Source organism: Miscanthus floridulus, chromosome 8 (assembly GCF_019320115.1).
Source record: "Miscanthus floridulus cultivar M001 chromosome 8, ASM1932011v1, whole genome shotgun sequence".
Classification (NCBI taxonomy): domain Eukaryota; kingdom Viridiplantae; phylum Streptophyta; class Magnoliopsida; order Poales; family Poaceae; genus Miscanthus; species Miscanthus floridulus.
The window spans coordinates 1,350,454-1,368,664 of record NC_089587.1 but is presented as its reverse complement, the minus strand read 5'-3'; the positions used below and the strand labels follow the sequence as shown (position 1 = coordinate 1,368,664).

At 44.9% G+C, this 18,211-nt stretch overlaps 1 protein-coding gene and 1 pseudogene across 1 annotated transcript; one reads left to right on the top strand and one right to left on the bottom strand.

The window, feature by feature from the left end:
* Positions 1–1,859: 1,859 nt before the first annotated feature.
* Positions 1,860–4,490, bottom strand: LOC136470842 (butanoate--CoA ligase AAE1-like; annotated as a pseudogene).
* Positions 4,491–4,844: 354 nt separating this feature from the next.
* On the top strand, positions 4,845–8,710 carry LOC136470841 (AUGMIN subunit 4-like). The gene is made up of 13 exons (XM_066468580.1): positions 4,845–5,125; positions 5,196–5,243; positions 5,344–5,433; positions 5,854–6,207; positions 6,423–6,522; positions 6,628–6,673; positions 6,917–7,010; positions 7,127–7,198; positions 7,315–7,373; positions 7,542–7,610; positions 7,753–7,804; positions 8,329–8,406; positions 8,484–8,710. The coding sequence occupies exons 1-13, from the start codon at positions 4,991–4,993 to the stop codon at positions 8,559–8,561; spliced, it is 1,275 nt and encodes a 424-aa protein (XP_066324677.1). The 5' UTR covers positions 4,845–4,990; the 3' UTR covers positions 8,562–8,710.
* The last annotated feature ends 9,501 nt before the right edge of the window (positions 8,711–18,211 follow it).

Here is an 18,211-nt window from a genome sequence, read left to right as displayed (position 1 = left end):
GTATCTCGCAATTTCCAAATGGGGGCGCCGTGCAATCGTGCACACCACTCATTTCTTGTCAGTCCCGCCAAAAAAAAAAGCCACCGCATGCACTGGGCCACTCTAGTCTCTAATCTCATTGCACATGCGCCCTGATTTTATATCTCTTGGAGTAAGAGGTTAATTGAAGTGTGTCTCTATCCAATCGCTCTGTGTAGGATGTGTGCTTTTTGTATCTCTTGGAGCAAAGTGATCCAATCAGTTTTGCTTCTTCTGATAAATAAAGTTCAATATTTATTCTTAAAAAAAAATCTGCTGCATGATGAGTCTAATGATACTTATTTGGTGATATAAATATTGGTGCTTTTTAAACTTGATTGAGCTTAAAATAGTTTGTTTTTGGATAAAACTAGAATTTTAATTTTTTGAGACACAGGTAGCATGCATTTGTTTGTCCCAAATGTTAGGTACGTGTATAAAGTTAGTACATAACATTTTCATTTCCATGTTATTATAGTTTGTTTTGGCTCAAACTTGTCTAATTTCAACTATGCTTTTAGAAAAGAATATATTAAGGCTCCTTTTAGAACAAAGAACAATCATAGGAATTTTGAAGGATATCAATCCTTAAGAAAAATTTTCCTATATGTCCCTTTGATAAATGGTTAAACACTATGAATTCCCTTTGGATTTCCATGAGATGTGTAAAACCATAGGAATTTTGGAGGAAAGCTAGCATAGGATTAAACCTCATGGTAACTTTTCGTTATGCCTATCTCTCTTGGAATTCATATATTTTTTGTGTTGCATTCAAAAGCCACAATAGAAAATTTTCATGTATTTTGAAGTCCTATAGGATTATTGTAAGTTTCATTCAACTTTAATCCTACATTTTTTTATTTCTATGTTTTGGTAATCTTAAGGCCTGAAAAAATAGAGATTTTGATGAAAAAAATACCCTCTAATAGTCTCTTCAATTGGATCTCTAAATATAGACATCATCATTAATTCTAAATTTCTCGCGAGCCAAAGACGGAGAACAACGATGGCTTCCTAGAGTACGCACAAGATACCAAAAAAAAAAAAGTCTCATGAGGATACAAAGATATACAAAGTAATTTTTATTCAAATAACTCTCTAGATGGTGCTTTGCAAAAGAAAACTTTTTAATAGTGATTTAAAGCGTAAATTTTAAAAAGACTCTCGAAGATGTCGCCGGTGTTAGCAACGGAAGCTCATCGCAGGTGGAAGCACCACCTGGTGATCCTGACAACCCCCCCAACCAGAGGCAACATGAGTGGTGAGCCACCAGTAGGCAACAAAACTGGCCGAGTGCGCCGCTACTTTGGATTTTTTTTTCTTTTCAAAGACCGTTCGTCTCGCTTTATACTAGAAAGAGGAAAGTTTGCGTTTCCTGGGTTACTTACTAGCCTACAAGAGTTTCATGACAGGTGCACAAGGAACTCCACCCTCTAAAAAACCAAACACAAAAAGGACCCAAAGACCAAAGACACGGGAAAATATCCATGAAAAGGAAGCACAGGCAGACATTTCACCAAACTGCAATAGCCCACGCGGCTTCACTGTTGACTAGAAAGCTAGGCGATGGAGAGATTTCATGCATTACACTTGGCATAGATTTGTCGCCTAGCTTCTTTTTTTTTCGTTCTTTTTCCTTGAGAAAGAAACGCTCACCTCGGACTCGAGCGCCTCGTGCCACCAACACTGAGGGCATGTTTGCTTTACCCCTAGGCAGAGTTGTGTTGAACCAGAGACATCCCGATTCTTCATGCTTGGGGCCATGGTTCTTTACCTGTGAGGGGTGTGACGCAAACAAGCACCGAGTGCTGGAACTAGGCGAAATCCATCGAGAACGGCTCCATGCGAAGGCATTATTGTAAGTACTTGTCTTAAAGAGATCGAAGTGACCCAATATAAACTAATAAGCACTGGGAGATTGAATCGAAGCATTGCACAAGAAGTAAGTTATTACTGAAATAATGAATCAGGATCATTGGATGATTCTCTTTCCCCATGCACATGCACATGCAGGACCACTGGACCAGGACGGATCGGCTAGAACCCATGTTGCCATCAATGGCGATGGCAGTGACACGCGAGTTCAGAGCTTGCTCCTCGTCCCTGACCCTCCCGGCTTCTTGGACCTGGAGATGCTGCCCATGGCCTTGGCCTGCTCCCGGAGCGCGAACTTCTGCACCTTGCCCGTCGCCGTCTTAGGCAGCTCGGCCACGAACACCACCGTCCGTGGCGCCATGTACCGGGGCAGCCGCGCGCGGCAGAACGCCATGAGCTCCTCCGCGCCCACGCCCTCCACGTCCTTGCCCTCCTTGAGCGTGACGAACGCGCACGGCGTCTCGCCCCAGTACTCGTCGGGCCGCCCAACCACGGCGGCCTCGGCCACGGCCGGGTGCGCGAACAGCGCCGCCTCCACCTCGATGGTGCGCTGATGTTCTCCCCGCCCGAGATGATGATGTCCTTGGACCGGTCCAGGATCTTCACGTACCCGTCGCCGGCGTGCCGCACCGCCAGGTCCCCCGACCGGAGCCACCCGCCGGACATGGCCTCCGCCGTCGCTGCTGCGTCCTTGTAGTACCCGCTCATCACCGTGTTGCCCCGGAACATCACCTCCCCCATGGTGCGCCCGTCGGCGGGCACGCTCGTCATCGTCGCCGGGTCCTTGACGTCCACCTCTAGCCCCAGGTGGTGCAGCCCCTGCCGGGACTTGATCGCCGCGCGCTCCGCCGCCGGCAGCGCGTCCCACTCCGGCCGCCACGTGCACACCGTGGCTGGCCCGTACGTCTCCGTCAGCCCGTACGAGTGGATCACCAGGAACCCCAGCTCCTCCATCCGGAACAGCACCTGCGGCGGCGGCGGCGCGCCGCCCGTCATCACCGTCACCGGCCTCCCACTCGGTTTCAGACTCAGAGGCCGCCGCTCCTCCGCCGTGGCGTTGACCACCATGCTCAGCACCGTGGGAGCGCCGCCCATGTGCGTGACCCCGTGCGCCGCCACGGCGGCGAAGATGGCAGAGGAGGTCACCTTGCGGAGGCACACGTTGGTGCCGCCCTGCTCCGCCACGCCCCACACCAGGCACCACCCGTTGCAGTGGAACATGGGCACCGTCCACAGGTACACCGGCAGCGCCGTCATGTCGTTGAGGAGCACCGACGCCAGCGTGTTCAGGTACGCCCCGCGGTGCGTGTACACCACGCCCTTGGGCCGCGACGTCGTCCCCGAGGTGTAGTTGAGGGCGATCGGCTCGTTCTCGTCGACCGGCCACCGGATCAAGAACTCCTCTGGATTGCTGCTGCCGAGGAGCGCCTCGTACTCGTAGTAGTACCGATCAGTTGTCGACGGCGGCGGCTCGTCGAGGACCTCGTTGATTAGCACCACGGTGGGCACCCTGCTGCTTGCTCCGGCGCCGGCGGCCTGCTGGGAGATGAGGCGGAGCGCTTCTCGCGCGACGCCGAGCAGCGCGGCGTCCACGAAGACGACCTTGGCCTCCGAGTGCTGCAGCAGCACGGACGCCATGGCGGCGTCGAGGCGCGAGTTGAGCGCGCAGATGACGGCGCCGGCCATGGGAATGCCGAAGTGGAGCTCGCAGAAGGCCGGGATGTTCTGCGCGAACACCGCAACCTGCACGGGGCAGCAACGGCAGCTCAGCTGCGATTGAGAATCGGCCAATTCGATTCGATCGCTGAACCTACTAGTAGCAGCTTCTTACTGATGAAACGATATTCAGTCCGAGCACAATTCGCAAGCAATTCAGGTGGTCGAATAGTTGATGAATTCGGGCATGAACACTATCTACTCGCATGGAATTAAAACGGAGCCTTTTTCAACCAAGAACAGCAACAGCAGTAAAAGTGAATGCTTGGACGGCGGCAGGTAAATAATGGCCGAATAAATCTACCGCTCCGTAGCACGGAAGAAGAAGAAGAGAGCAGAGGAGAGGAAGGCAGGCAACGGCTGGAGAGGGACTCACCACGTCGCGGCGCGCGATGCCGAGCCCCGCGAGCGCGGCGGCGAGGCGGAGGCAGCGGTCCCGGGTCTCCCGCCAGGTGCGCGGCGCGGCGGCATGGCCCGCGGCGACGACGGCGGGGCGGTCGGGGTAGACGAGCGCCGTGCGCTCGAGGAAGCTGATGGGCGTCAGCGGCGCGTGGTTCGCCGCGCACAGCACGGTGCCTTCCATCGCTCCGCCGCGCGCGCGGGGTCGGTCTCCGCCTCCGGTTCCGGCTCAGAAAGAATTGGGCGCGGAGGCGGAGGCGGAGCAGAGCAGAACGGGTGGAGAGGTAGTTCTGATGGCAGATGGGAAATATCGAGTAGGAGCAGCGTAATCGACGAGCTCACGCGCTTGGCTTGTTGCTGATGGATGGCGATGACTCAAGTGCTAATTACTCACTCGCCTCCGGTGGAGGAATGGAATGAGAACAAGCAAGCTGCTCTCTCTTTAACCGTGACGTCGTCGTCCAGCTCCGGCAGCATTGGATGTTGTGATAACGCACGCACTGTGTCAGTGTGCGCGCGCCATAGAAGTGTAGAACAGCTTGATTATTGATTCATTCGTCTTTGGTGACGTGGAACCAACGAAAGCCACTAAGGATTTGGAAATTAGTAGTGCGTTTTTATCTTTTCTCTGGTTACTACTAGATGAAGTGTAACCATAGAAAGTTACCTGAAGAGAGTTTCCAACCATTCTTTCTTGTTTGTTCCGATGAAAACGGAAACGGAAGATTTCATTTTCCTGAAACCATTTCTGTGACAGTGACGTCTATGACCGCTTCTTCTATTTCAGTCTGTATCTCCCTTCTCACACGACAGCCGGCTTTCAAGCTTCTCTTGTACTGTAATCACCCGGCGGCGATCTGAGCCGTCCATTCGCTGATCCAACGGCCACCAACCGAATTCAAACCAACCAACCAACGCTACCGTGGCACCAACCAGGCCGATTCCCCCGTGAGTGGCCTCCGCCGGCGCCGATTCCCCCGCGATGTCGAAGGCCGCAGCAGCGTCGCTCCCGCCGCCGCCGCCGGAGGTGGCGCACCTGGTGGAGCAGCTCCAGCGCCACCACCTCGCCCCGGACGCGTCCCTCCTCTCCAACTCCGCGCACTCCGACCTCCTCCAGGTACGCACGCACGTCGCGCCCGCCACGCTCCTTCCCGACCGCTGCTCACCTGAACCCTGTGCCTGCGCAGGCGCGCGAGGATGTCGCAGCGGAGCGCGCGCTCTACCTCGAGGCACTGGTGAGTCACCCTCATCCCCCCCGCCCGCTCGTCGGATCCGCATTCTAGGTTTTGGTCGTCGGGTTCTCATCAGATCTGGTGGCGCTATGCTATGCCGTAGGCGGTGTACGCGGAGGCGGTGGCCATGGTGGAGGAGTACCACGCGGCTGGTGGCGCCGGCGCCGGCAAGAAACTCAACTGCTCCCCGCAGGTTCTGCTTCTCTCTGACAAGTCCCTCATTTTTCATTGACTGGTGCAAGTACATCTTCAAATGTGAGTTGGGTGGGTGGTACTAGCTGAATAATAGACTGTGGAATTCCTCATTGCTGGTTTTTTGACTTAGCGCCGTAATCGAGAAATTGTCCAGCAAAAATGACACTCAGTCACCGAGCTTAACCTCTGATCCAGGTGTACGAGTCTTTGGATTTTTTTTCATTGACTGGTGCAAATACATCTTCAGGTGTGATCTGGGTGGGCAGCAATAATAATAAACCGATTAATAGACAGTGGAAGAATTCCTCATTGTTGGTTCGATTGACTTAGCACCGTAATCGAGAAATTGTCCAGCAAAAATGATACTCTGATTCAGTCACCGAGCTTATACTCTGTCGGTTCTGAACCTCTGATCCAGGTGTACGAGTCTTTGGAGCACCGGTTGGCCGTGGCGGAGGCAGCGCAGAGGCTGAGGCTCCCACTGCTCTCTCAGGACGGGGAGGTCCATGAGCAGGAGATCAAAAAGCTGAGCACCTTTTCAAGGAGTTCATTCGATAGCACCCTCACAAGCGCGACACCCAGCTCAAGTTCAATCTCGACGAGTTACAACAATTATAGCAGCACCGCTAGTGCGGTGACTGTTGCTGCTGCACATGGAAGTGGTAGTTCAGATGCGGTTGAACCTGGAGTTGGTGGTGTTCCTGACCGTTTTCTTGGGATCACTTCTGATTATCTCTACCAAGTGCAACAAGAGCAGCCAGCCATGTCTGTGGTAAGAACATTTTTTTTTGCCTAAATGGTCAATTCATACCTTGTTACTTGTTTCATTTGATGAACGTAATTCTGATATGTACCTTGAGAAGTGCAAAACTATTTTGTAACCAATTATTAGACTATGATGCGTTTTACCCTTTTTGTCAATGAGTGAAAGAATATACAAAATCTTCACCTGAACTTTGAAAGCATCTGCTTTTGTGTCGATTACAGGATATGGTTGATTATCAGAGAACTTTGGCTAGGGAGATTGAAGCCCGGTTAGAAGCCAAGTGTGATGCTTTGGCTGATCTATTTGCTATGGACGAAAGGGGTCAGTTACTGAAACTAGTGGAAGAATAGAAAAGAGAGTGAGAGAGAACAGTCCAAATTCTGGTTCTGGTTATTATTCTGTCTTACCTTAACATCTTTGCTGCAGATTCGTCATCCATCAGTCAAATTTCTAGTGCTAGGCTTCCAGAAAGGTGGACTTTCTTATCTTACATTTTAAATCAGATTGTACCAATCACATATTTAGTATTAATACCATCTTACCATCCCTTCTTTGCTGCAATCCCATCCATTTACATAGCTAACTTAACTTGGCATGAGTGCCCAATTTTCCATCTTGTTTGGAATTGGAAACTAACGTGGTGCTTGTGATAGGATGAAGTTGGACAGGCGTCCCTGATAAGTATTTCTCATGATTTTTACTTCCCGTTTGACAGGGTAAAGTTAATCATCGAAGAGATAGAAAAGGAAGAGGCACATCTACTGGAGGACCTTGCTTCAATGGACAGAAAATTTGCTGAACATTATAATGTATGTTTGTATGTCTTTGGTAATGCTTAATTTTTCAGAGGTGCACCCATTTTACCTGAGCACAAATTCTTTCTCATACTTCTAACCAATTAGTTATGGTTCTGAAAATTCCAAAGGTCTTGGAGCAAATTCTTGCTGTGCTTATACAGTTTGTTAAAGACAAGAAATTGGAGCATCAGCACCAATTTGTAAGCATTCTCATATTCCGTTCTCTGGTTCAACTTCTTTAAAGTAAACATGTCACCTTTTGATATTGTTAGTATTGCTAGTCAAAGTGCTTAACATGTCTCTTATTGTCTAACAGGATGATCTGAAGAAGACCTGGCTTATCAAAAGGTGTCGGACAATGAATGCTAAACTAAGGTCGGCACCCGCATCAGTGACCATATTATAAGTGTACAACAGATGTTACTCTATACTCAAATAGCCGATCCTCCCTTCTCTCTTTCTCTATATATATTTTGGATTCCAAATGCCAAGGGATTCAAAGATTAGGTTAACTGTACTTTTTTTTATATACTTTGATTCCAGCTATCTAGAGCATCATCTATTGCGTGACACTTACACAAAGGACACAGTACCAGCACTGCACAGGATCAGGTATAGTTAAGGCAATCGATCTTTTAGTGGATGTACTTTTTGAGTTATGTGGCACTTGTTATTCATAAGATGGATTTGGTTTGTTGAGTGCCTTTTGTCTTCAGCGAAGGACCTTCTTGTAACATATTAACTGCTTTTGCAGGAAGTATCTTGTAGAGGCCACAAAAGAAGCATCCAATTCCTATAATGAAGCGGTAAGATACATGATTTTGCTTCTTGTAATACTTCTAATGTTTGGTTCTATAAACAGCCAAGAAAAAGCTCTCAAAATTGTGGCTACAGCTCACAAAGAGTAGAACTGTACAAATCATAAGAGCCAATGCCTAGCAGCTACTTTTTAGTGAAAAAACAAACTAACTGATACCTTGAGGTTGTATGAAGTAGTTAACATCATCAAGTTATAATTAATCATTCATGACTAAGCAAAGTCCAGCTTAGGAAGGTTAAATGTGCAAATATGTTTTGGGTTCTGACAACCTATGATTTTAACATTAACCTGTTGCAGTAGGCAATTTAACCTGATGTAGAGTTTATGCCGTTACATAACAATAACCGGGCATATGGTATTCTGTATTTTTCACTTTTAACTACATGTTTGGAGAAATAATGGCTGCCATACTGCCAGCTCAGTGAATATTCCATCTGAAAAGAAATCATGAAACCCAGTGTTCACTTCCCTTCAGTTAACTGTTTGCTCTGATGTTTGTTCTTGTGTCAGGTTTCACGGTTGCGTGAGTATCAGGGTGTAGATCCACATTTCGACGTGATTGCAAGGCAGTACCATGAAATTGTAAAGGTAATCTGGCTCAGTGTCGTTGCCATTAGTTTAACATATGTTCCATGTTATCATTGCTAACCCTGGTTGAGCTTCAGAAACTGGAGGGCATGCAGTGGACAATTCACCAGGTGGAGATGGACCTGAAACCTCACCATGATCACGCAGCTGTTTAAGTCCATACTTGTTGGAGACCATGTTTATTTTATTACCTGAATGTGATTTGACATAGGATCTTATTTCGTTGCTCCAGACCGGTCAGGCTGGACAGCTCAATGTAAAGTTTCATCTGGACACGAAATATATATGGAGGCTGTTTCTGTTTGTGCATGTTTTTTAGTCTTCCATATTGAATAATAGCACCATCAATGCTTGTTTAATTATACGCTCATGTATTCGTTTGTTTGATAATGAAAAATAGAAGAGAGCTAGACATGGAAATAAATCTGAGAGATCTCAAGAAAGTTGCAGACTTGACTTATTTTACGAGCAGTCCAATGTGAAGCAGCAGTTAAGAAAACATAGCAGCAACCAATATATTTCATTTCATTATCACTGTAGTTTTTTTTTTTTTTGGGTGTACTACCATCCTCTGCATGTCATGCAAAACAAGGTAAGTTTAGATGACCTTTATTAGGAATCCTAAGGTCTGTTCGCTTGAACTTATCAGCCGGCTTATCAGCTACAATCAACAGTATTTTTCTCACAACAAAACAGCTTCAGCCGGTTTATCATTCGGCAATCCGTTTGCCACGGCATAATTACCTACCAAAGTGCCATTGTACTATTGCAACATTCTAAATTAGATGGTAGCAATTGCAGGTAGCTTATTTACAAGCATATATCAACATTCCATCCATCTCTGCATCTCATGCAAAATGAGGTAAGTTTAGATGACCTTTATTACGAATTCCATTCGGCAGAGGCATCTGTTTGCCACGGCATAATTACTTGCTAAAGCTATCGTACTTTTACATCATTCTAAATTTAGATGATAATAAATACTTCATATGTTCCAAATTATAAGTCATCGTGGATGTTAGGTACATTGCTTTTGTTATGCAATGTCTAGATGCATAACAAAAACTATGTATCTAAAAAACTAGAATGACTTATTATAACTTGGAATGAAGGGAATGAAATTGAAGTACATGCCAAAAATAAAGAAGATGTTAAGCTGGTAATTATAGCAATTACAGAGCTTATTTACAAGCATATTCCAACATTTTTAACTATACTTGCGACCAACACACTTATTATATGTATAAATAGGTGCAAACGATGGATGTATATGATAGATATCCAGCTCACTTGCTTTGTCAGATCTATATCCATCTCAGTTGCCAGTACAATAGCGAATTAGCGATAACGAGGACAAATATAACAATGAAGATGCTAATTTTCCCTCTGATTGTTATGCTGATGCTGAGTAGCATCCTCGTTGCCTCCCGTAAGTCTTGTTGGTTATTATCACAACATCAATCCATGACTAATAACACCATATATACGGTTTATAGGGGCGGTCCGGTCGATACCACCATTCACATTCACCTGTAGAAGTCAAGTCGATTTCTTTTCGGTGTCCTCGATCGGTGATACAGTGCAATACAACCGTGTCTATCTAAAAAAATAACGACCGAGGTCTGTAAAATCAATTAATTAAAATGGTTTCTTAACTAACATCTGGACGCATGTATGATCAGGTTATGTTTCAGAGGCAGAGGGGAACAAGGACGCCGTGAGCGGTGAAGCCACTAAGTGCATGGATCTCCCGAAGTGTAGTTTATTGAGTTGCTTTCATACAGGTGCTTGCGGCCGCTGTTGCAGGAGTCACGGCTGGGTCCGTGGGGAGTAAGTGGATGGCAACGGATGTACCGTATGGCCGGAACGTTCTCTTCCCTGCTACGGAGAATTCATCCCGTACTTGTCCCCGTTAACTGTCTCGGGTATAAATTCTTGCCCATCCCCGTACCCGTCGGGCATCGGTCGGGTAACAGATAACCGACGGGTACTGCATACCCGATAAACAAGGACACTTGGGGTCGCAGCTTTGCAATCGGAGACGTTTCTTCTTCACCCGGATATAAGTGTCAGAGTCTCGGAGATGTCGAGGAGAAGGAGCAAGGTTTCGAGGAGGACGAGCAAAGGTGGCAGAGTGACCAAACTGAGGAAGCGAGGGAAGCGTGCTTATGCTGCTGGCGGAGATGGTGAGGAAAAGTTGAACTAGGATTCCAAGAACACACAAACTATATATATGATTGTTCAGATTTGGACCAAAATAACTATGTTGAGTTTCTTTGGGCTTAATACTCTCAAATAGTCGGGTTCCTCAACGGGTAACGGGGACGGGTAAACAGGGAACGTTCCCATACCCGCTATACCCGTTGGGGATGGATTCTTGCCCATTTAGATGCCCGCGGGTAAAGATATGATTTCATCCTCGTCTCCTAATGGATCAAATACCCGTCGGGTATCGGGTATCGGGGCCCCATTGCCATCTTTAGTGGGGAGTGTTCGGGGCCTGAAATCCCTGAATGCTCTTGCTACCTGCAACCCCGGGCCTGAACTGCCACTGCCATCGCTAAAATACACCGTGTTCGTTTGATCGTTTCTGTGGTTTATAAGCCGGCTGGTGCTGTTTTGCTGTTAGAGAAAAACATTGTATTATGACTGATAAGTATGGCTGATACGATCAAGCGAACATGGTATATTAGTAGTGTGTATGTATGGTATGGTACATGGGTCGAGCTGCATGCATGACTGGATTGGATTGGATATTTGGATTGGATGGCCGACCGGCCTTTTCTTCCTTTCTTTTGTTCGTTATTAAGTTGGGACTAAATCGGCCGGCAGGCATGTTTCCCACGTTGTGTCCTACCCCGCCACCGTTCTCGTCTCTCGACCACGGTTGGCCGTGGCGGGGAGGCTCCCCCTTTTCTCGCAGGACGGGGATCGGAGAGGTCCACGAGCAGGATATCGATCGACAAAGCTGAGCACCTTTCCATGGATTCATTCGACAGCACTCTCACAAGTGCGACACCCAGCTCAACAAGTTCAATCTCGACGAGTTACAACGATTAATTTATAGCAGGCCAAGGTGAAGCGGTTAGGAGAACATATATAGCAGCAACCGAATTGTTCATTTCATTATTACTGCTTTTTTTTCCCCCTTTTCTGAAAGACCATTATTATTGTATATAAGTGATCACTGCTTAACAGTGGACTGTTACATTTACATTGCACTCACGAAGCTGTGTCTGACTCTGAAGTCCGGCAATCCGGCGTGCATCAGTTCATCTCGGCGGTGTTCGGTGCAGAGGCTCCGAGGGTGCAGTCGACCACACGGTCCTCCACATCACCTGCTCCTGCCACGGGCCCACGGCTATGCCTACGATATACTCCAAAATAGAAATCGTTATAGGATGAGTGTAGATTAAACTATCTCAACTTTTACTAGGTTTATAGAAAATACCTGCAACATTTATATCTATAAATAAGTTTATTATGAAAGTGTATTCAACGATCTATCTAATAATACTAATTATGTATTATAAAAAATAATATTTTTTATATATATTTGATCAAAGTTAAAAGTATTAGACTTCTTAGGAAGTAAGAATGACATCTATTTTGGGACGGAGAGGGTATGCAAATAACACACCAATAATAATCGGAGTTTAGCATTTAGTTTGATTCAAATTTTAATGGCGCCGCAGCCTGTGACGGACTCGTTGGGATTGGGAGGGTTGCACTCAAGCGTGCTCTGTATAAGCAGCCTACTGCCTACGAGGCTCAATACAAATCTTTCAGTATTTGCAGTATTTATATTCTCACAATTTGTTGAATAGTTTGTTGCATATAATTGATATCCAGCACTCTTGCTCTGTCACACTTATATCCATCTCGGTTACCAATACAATAGAGATGATATGGACAAATACAACAATGAAGATGGAGAAGATACTAATTTTTCCATTGATTGTTCTGCTGATGCTGATCATCCTCGTTGCATCCGTAAGTCTTGTTGGTTACAGTATCAATCCATGACTAACACCACTACAGAAATTGTTTCTAGTTACTGATTTGATTCGTAGGATGTTTTACTCAAGGGATGGTTAGAAACACCAACAACCACTAGAAACTGATTTCCAGGGCGATCGCGACACTACAGACCATTTTTAGAAATTTCAAAATGGGCATAAAAATAGCACTTTTTTCTAATCCTAGGAGAAGCCCATTAGCTAAGGTACGTTTGGATCCATAGGACTAATAACTAATTCACTAATTTTTAGTCGCTAAGGATCCAAACAAGCAGAATAATCATTAATCCATTAGTCATGGGCTACTTTAGGAGCTGATAGGACTAGTTGTTAGTCCCCTGAATCCAAGGAAGGCCAAAGTCATAAGTTAAACGAATTTACACGCATGTGCATTTGCTAGCAGTCAAATATGTGCGGACAACTCTTCTTTACTATCACGCCACACGATCATTTGTGGCGAGGTATATAATTTTATATTTTTGTGTTAACTTTTATGAATATTGTATTGGATATTTCAGCTACTAAATAATCTAAAATGAAAAAAGTTTCAACTACAAAGTTTTAGATTTCATTGAGCACTACAACTTTTTGATACATGGTGTGCCTTCATATGAGGCTGTTTGAAGAAAATAAAAGTTGAATTTGAAAATGTTTAAAACATATATTGCGACCCTTAAACAATCTCAAATATAAAATACGTCGAGTAAAACATTTCAGACGATCTCGTTGACCTTTAGCATTTTGATATAAAGTGTCTTCCTCCAACTTTATATGAGTTTTTTTTAGCGATACCTATTTCTAGGAACGATTTAAATTACCAACTATCCTTGAAAATTAATTTCTAAAGGCAGTTGGCCTTTATCTCTAGGGACGGTCAGAAACACCCCCTCTAAAAATAGATGACATTTCTAGGGAAGTTGGTAACACAAATCACCATAGAAGTCGATTTCATCACCCGTGTCTAGAAAAAATCACAAAAAAAAACAGAGTACAGAAAAAAGATTAATGGGGTGCCTCTAAGAATTGTTTCTAACAATTGGATGTTACGGACATGTTGCAGAGGAGATGATGGAGGGCGATGAAGCAGAATCTTGTGTTGGTCCATTGACAAAGTGTTTTGTCAGTTGCTTTCGTTCAGGTGCTTGCAACCGCTGTTGCAAGCGTTTGGGCTACAACCATGGCAAGTGCACAGGGCTTGCCTGCTCTTGCTGCAAGGCATCGAACATTAATTTCATAGCAACAAAAAGAGAGAATAGTGTGTATGAATCGAGCTGCATGACTAGATGGATGAACAAAATAAAATGGTTATTTCTTCCTTTCTTTTGTTCTTTGAGACTAAACTTGACAAGGTATCCTATCTAGAAAGAAAAATATAATCAATCTCTTGCAAATTTGTGACGAAGGCCTTTCTTTGTTTGGAAAAAGCATCCAATATCATCATTTACATTAATTGCTACACTCCTACCCGAGATAAAGGTTTCAACCCATTTGATCCATTTGGGCGAAAAACCTTTCATGTGTAGAGTTCGTTACAAAAAAGGTCATCTAACCTTGTCATAGGTTTTCTCAAAATTTGTTTTGACAATGACACCGTTTCATTTCTTGTGGTGGAGTTCATGTATTGTATAAGGACCCCTCCAGGAATATTGCGTCCTCTCATGAAAGCCGATTGAGTTGGACTTACTATATCATGTGATTTGACTTAGGATCTTGTTTCGGTGTTCCAGACCGGTTAGGCTGGACAGGTCAATGTATATATATGGAGGCTGTTTCTGTTTGTGCATGGTTTTTTGGTCTTCCATATTGAATAATAGCACTATCAATGTTTGTTTAATTATACGAAGAGAGCTCGAAATGGAAATAAATCTGAGAGATCTGAAGAAAGTTGCAGACTTGACTTATTTTACGAGCAGTCCAAGGTGAAGAAGCAGTTAGGAAAACATAGCAGCAACCAATATATTTCATTTCATTATCATTGTAGTTTTTTTGGAAGACCATTATCATTGTACTACCATCCCCTGCAGGTCATGCAAAACAAGATAAGTTTAGATGACCTTTATTAGGAATCCTATTCGGCGATCCGTTTGCCACGACAAAATTACCTGCTAAAGTGCCATTGTACTTTTGCAACATTTTCCAAGTTAGATGTTAATAAATAAAATTGAAGTCATGCCAAATAAAGGAGATACTAAGCTAGTAATATACTAGTAGCAATTACAGCTAGCTTATTTACAAGCATATACCAACATTTCCATCCTTCTCTGCATCTCATGCAAAACGAGGCAAGTTTAGATGACCTTTATTAGGAATTCTATTGGGCAGAGGCATCTGTTTGCCACGACATAATTACTTGCTAAAGTTATCGTCCTGCTTTTACATCATTCTAAATTAGATGATAATAAATACTTCCTCTGTTCAAAATTATAAGTCATTATGCAACTAGACTTGTGCTACGTCTAGATGCATAAGAAAAGCTATGTGTCTAAAAAAAAACTAGAATGACTTATATTAGAATGGAGGGAGTAAAATTGAATTACATGCCAAAAAACAAAAAAAAGATGTTAAGCTAGTAATTATAGCAATTACAGATAGATTATTTACAAGCATATTACAATATTTTTAACTGTAGTTGAGACCAACACACTTATTTTATATGTATAAATACGTGCAAACGATGGATGCATGTGATAGATATCCAGCTCACTCGCTTTATTTGTCACATCTATATCCAACTCAGTTGCCAGTACAATAGCGATGACGAGGACAAATACAACAATGAAGATGCAGATGATCCTAATTTTCCCATTGATTGTTGTGCTGATGCTGAGCAGCATCCTCGTTGCCTCCCGTAAGTCTTGTTGGTTATTACAACATGCATCAATCCACGACTAGCACCTCTGTGTTTTCTAAACATAAATAAAAGTATCGATCGGTGATACAATACAGCTGTACGTGTCTAGTAGAAAAAATAATGACCGAGGGTCTGCAAAATTAATTAATTAAAATGCTTTCTTAACTAACATAACATCTGGACGCATGTATGATCAGGTTATGTTTCAGAGGCAGAGGGGAACAAGGACGACGTGAGCGGTGAAGCCGCATGGTTTACGTGCAGGGTTGACGCAAAATGTCTCTTTCTTAACTGCTTAAAGTCAGGTGCTTGCGACCGCTGTTGCAAGAGTCACGGCTGGGTCCGTGGCAAGTGCAGGGCGCTTGACTGTAATTGCTGCATAAATTAAGACACTATTGTCGAATATTATAATTTCATACACAGCCAGCAGGAAAACAAACAAATTAGATAGTGTGTATGATATGCATGGGTCAAGCTGCATTATATGACTGGATCGATGGATGAATAAAGTGACCGACCATTCCTTCCTTTCTTTTGTTCGTTAAGTTGGGACTAAATTGGCCGGCATTCTATCCGCTCTATCTTGAGTGTTGGGCTCTCCTATTATTCTATTAATTATGTCAAATCAAACGAACACTCGGGCTCTGTTTGGCTGTCATTAAGCCGGCTTATCAGTCATGGTACAATATTTTTCTCTCCCAATAAATTAGCCGTACAAAATAGCATAAGCGGCTTATAGACCAGCCGAACAGAGCCTTGGTCTGCACGCCTCTTCTTCATCGCATCGCATCGCATCGCATCTTTCCTACGTTGTCCTACCCCTTCACCGTTCTCGATCATGGTCGCTCCTAACTCGAGCCTTTTTCTTCAAATTCAAATCCAGCGTGCGCGAAGAGCACCCTATCTGTGCCATCTTTTATGACCCCGGTCATGCACCGCCGCCTCAGTCGCTTCTTCTCTAGCTAATAACCTTTTCTTTTCTCTAGACCGTACCATGAAGCACGTTTTTCATTGAGAGAAATTAGAGTTTAAAAAGTTATACATGACTCTCGGGTAATCCTAGGACAACAATCCAATGACACAACAAGCAGCAAGAGAAAAGAGGAAGGAAAAAACCCTCAGCATCAACACCCTAACCGACTAAACCTACGACGGAAAGAGAACAACACAGTGGTGGCCTACGGTGCAGTAAAACCACAGTGGCAACGAGGCGAGAGCTTCGAACAGAAGTGGCGGCAAAGTATCCACCAAAGAAAGGATCAAAACGACCTCGGCGACAAAGCATCCGCCAAAGAAGCTGGCATGACAACGCATCAAAGCATCTGCCACTCACGGCGGCCAAGTATCCGAGATGCACAGCGGTGGTGGCAAAGTATCCGAAAGCCGAGCAACGGCGGAGAGCAACAGCAAACTTAGGGATGAAAACGGTACGGATATTTTCCGACCGTATTCGAGACCGAATCCGTTTAAAGGGGTTCAGATCTGTTCGTATCCGAGTCCGAATATTCAACATCCGATACCGTATCCGTATCTGAATACTCAAATCGCATCTGAATACTCAAATCACATATTTATGATGTCGATATCCAATCGTATCCTATCCGATATGGTTGACACTATCCGTATTCGAATCCAAATCCAGACAGAAATATAAAAACAAATATAATATTAGTGATATCCGTTCGTATCCGATCCGTTTTCATCTCTAAGCAAACTGCAGCCGAACACGGAAGTGGGTGCCGTCGGCCAGCGGCCGCTCGCACTGGCACAGTCGCACGGGAGTCGCGAAGACGACGGAGACGCACGGGAGTCGCTCGCACACGAAGAACCAGGAACGGAGTTGCGGCCGCACGGCGTAAGTGCACGCGGAGTCACGGACGCGGAAGGCTGGAAGCTGATGAATCCACGCGACGGAAGGCAAATCGGCGCACATATGCCTTTCCTTCCTGGGCTTCGGCTGTTCCTACGGGCCATAGAAAGAATACTATACCTACTTAGAGATTTCGGGTTGGCCCCCCTGGCCTCTAGTGCCCAGTGCGGCGGCCTAGTTCGACCCCAGGGCCGGGCCTGGTTGCACTCATTCAATATTTGCAGTATTTGTATTATCACAATTTGTTGAATAATAGTTTGACAAATATTTCAATATTTGCAGCATTTATGTTCTCATAATTTGTTGCATGTCTACACGTTTTGCTTCCATGCAATGCATAGGTGCATTGCATAGTGTCTAGGCGCTTATAACGTGAGAGTCCTGATGGATTCACGGAGAATTTTTATTTTTTAATTCATTTTCATTTAATATTTTAATAATAATCACATCTAAACGGATGTAACATTTTTGGTCGTGCCGGTGCCGCTGGCGTGACCAAATAACGCTGTCACACCACATGCATTGGCACAACAACACCTGCCACGTTAGACAACGTTTCCGACGTAGAAAACCTTATCGTGTCACTCCCGTTGGCTCAACAGTATTGTTTTGTCGCGCCACCGGGAGTGGCGTGACAAGCATAGAAAAGAAAATAGCGGGCTATAGTGGCGCTGTAGCGGCCGGAGAGACTCACCACTAAGCTATTTCTATTTGTGCCGCTATGCCAACTTTAACCGCTATTGTGTGCTATAGCCTCGCTAATTGCATAGCTTTAGCGTTCAAATAGCGGCGCTATTTCTGATTTTGCCATCACTAATACATTTTGATAATGTAGTGGTGAGAGCTGTCTCACTGAGTCACCAGGTCATGGGTTCGAAGCAGCCTCTCCGTAGATTTTGCGGGGGGAAGGCTTGCCTCGGTTTTTCCCTTCCCCAGACCCCACTCATGTGGGAGCCTCCGGCACTGGGTCTGCCCCTTTAATACATTTTGATAATTTAATTTGTTATTTTCTACTTATCATTTGCTACTAATTTGGTATTTTGGATAATTAAACACTAGACTTTC

What these genes read in the sequence shown, in the direction of transcription:
- LOC136470841 (XM_066468580.1), top strand. Translation starts at nt 4,991, where the DNA reads ATGTCGAAGGCCGCAGCAGCGTCGCTCCCGCCGCCGCCGCCGGAGGTG. An exon ending in AATTTGCTGAACATTATAAT is followed by an intron (nt 7,011 to 7,126) that starts GTATGTTTGTAT and finishes AAAATTCCAAAG; the next exon opens with GTCTTGGAGCAAATTCTTGC. An exon ending in TGGAGCATCAGCACCAATTT is followed by an intron (nt 7,199 to 7,314) that starts GTAAGCATTCTC and finishes ATTGTCTAACAG; the next exon opens with GATGATCTGAAGAAGACCTG.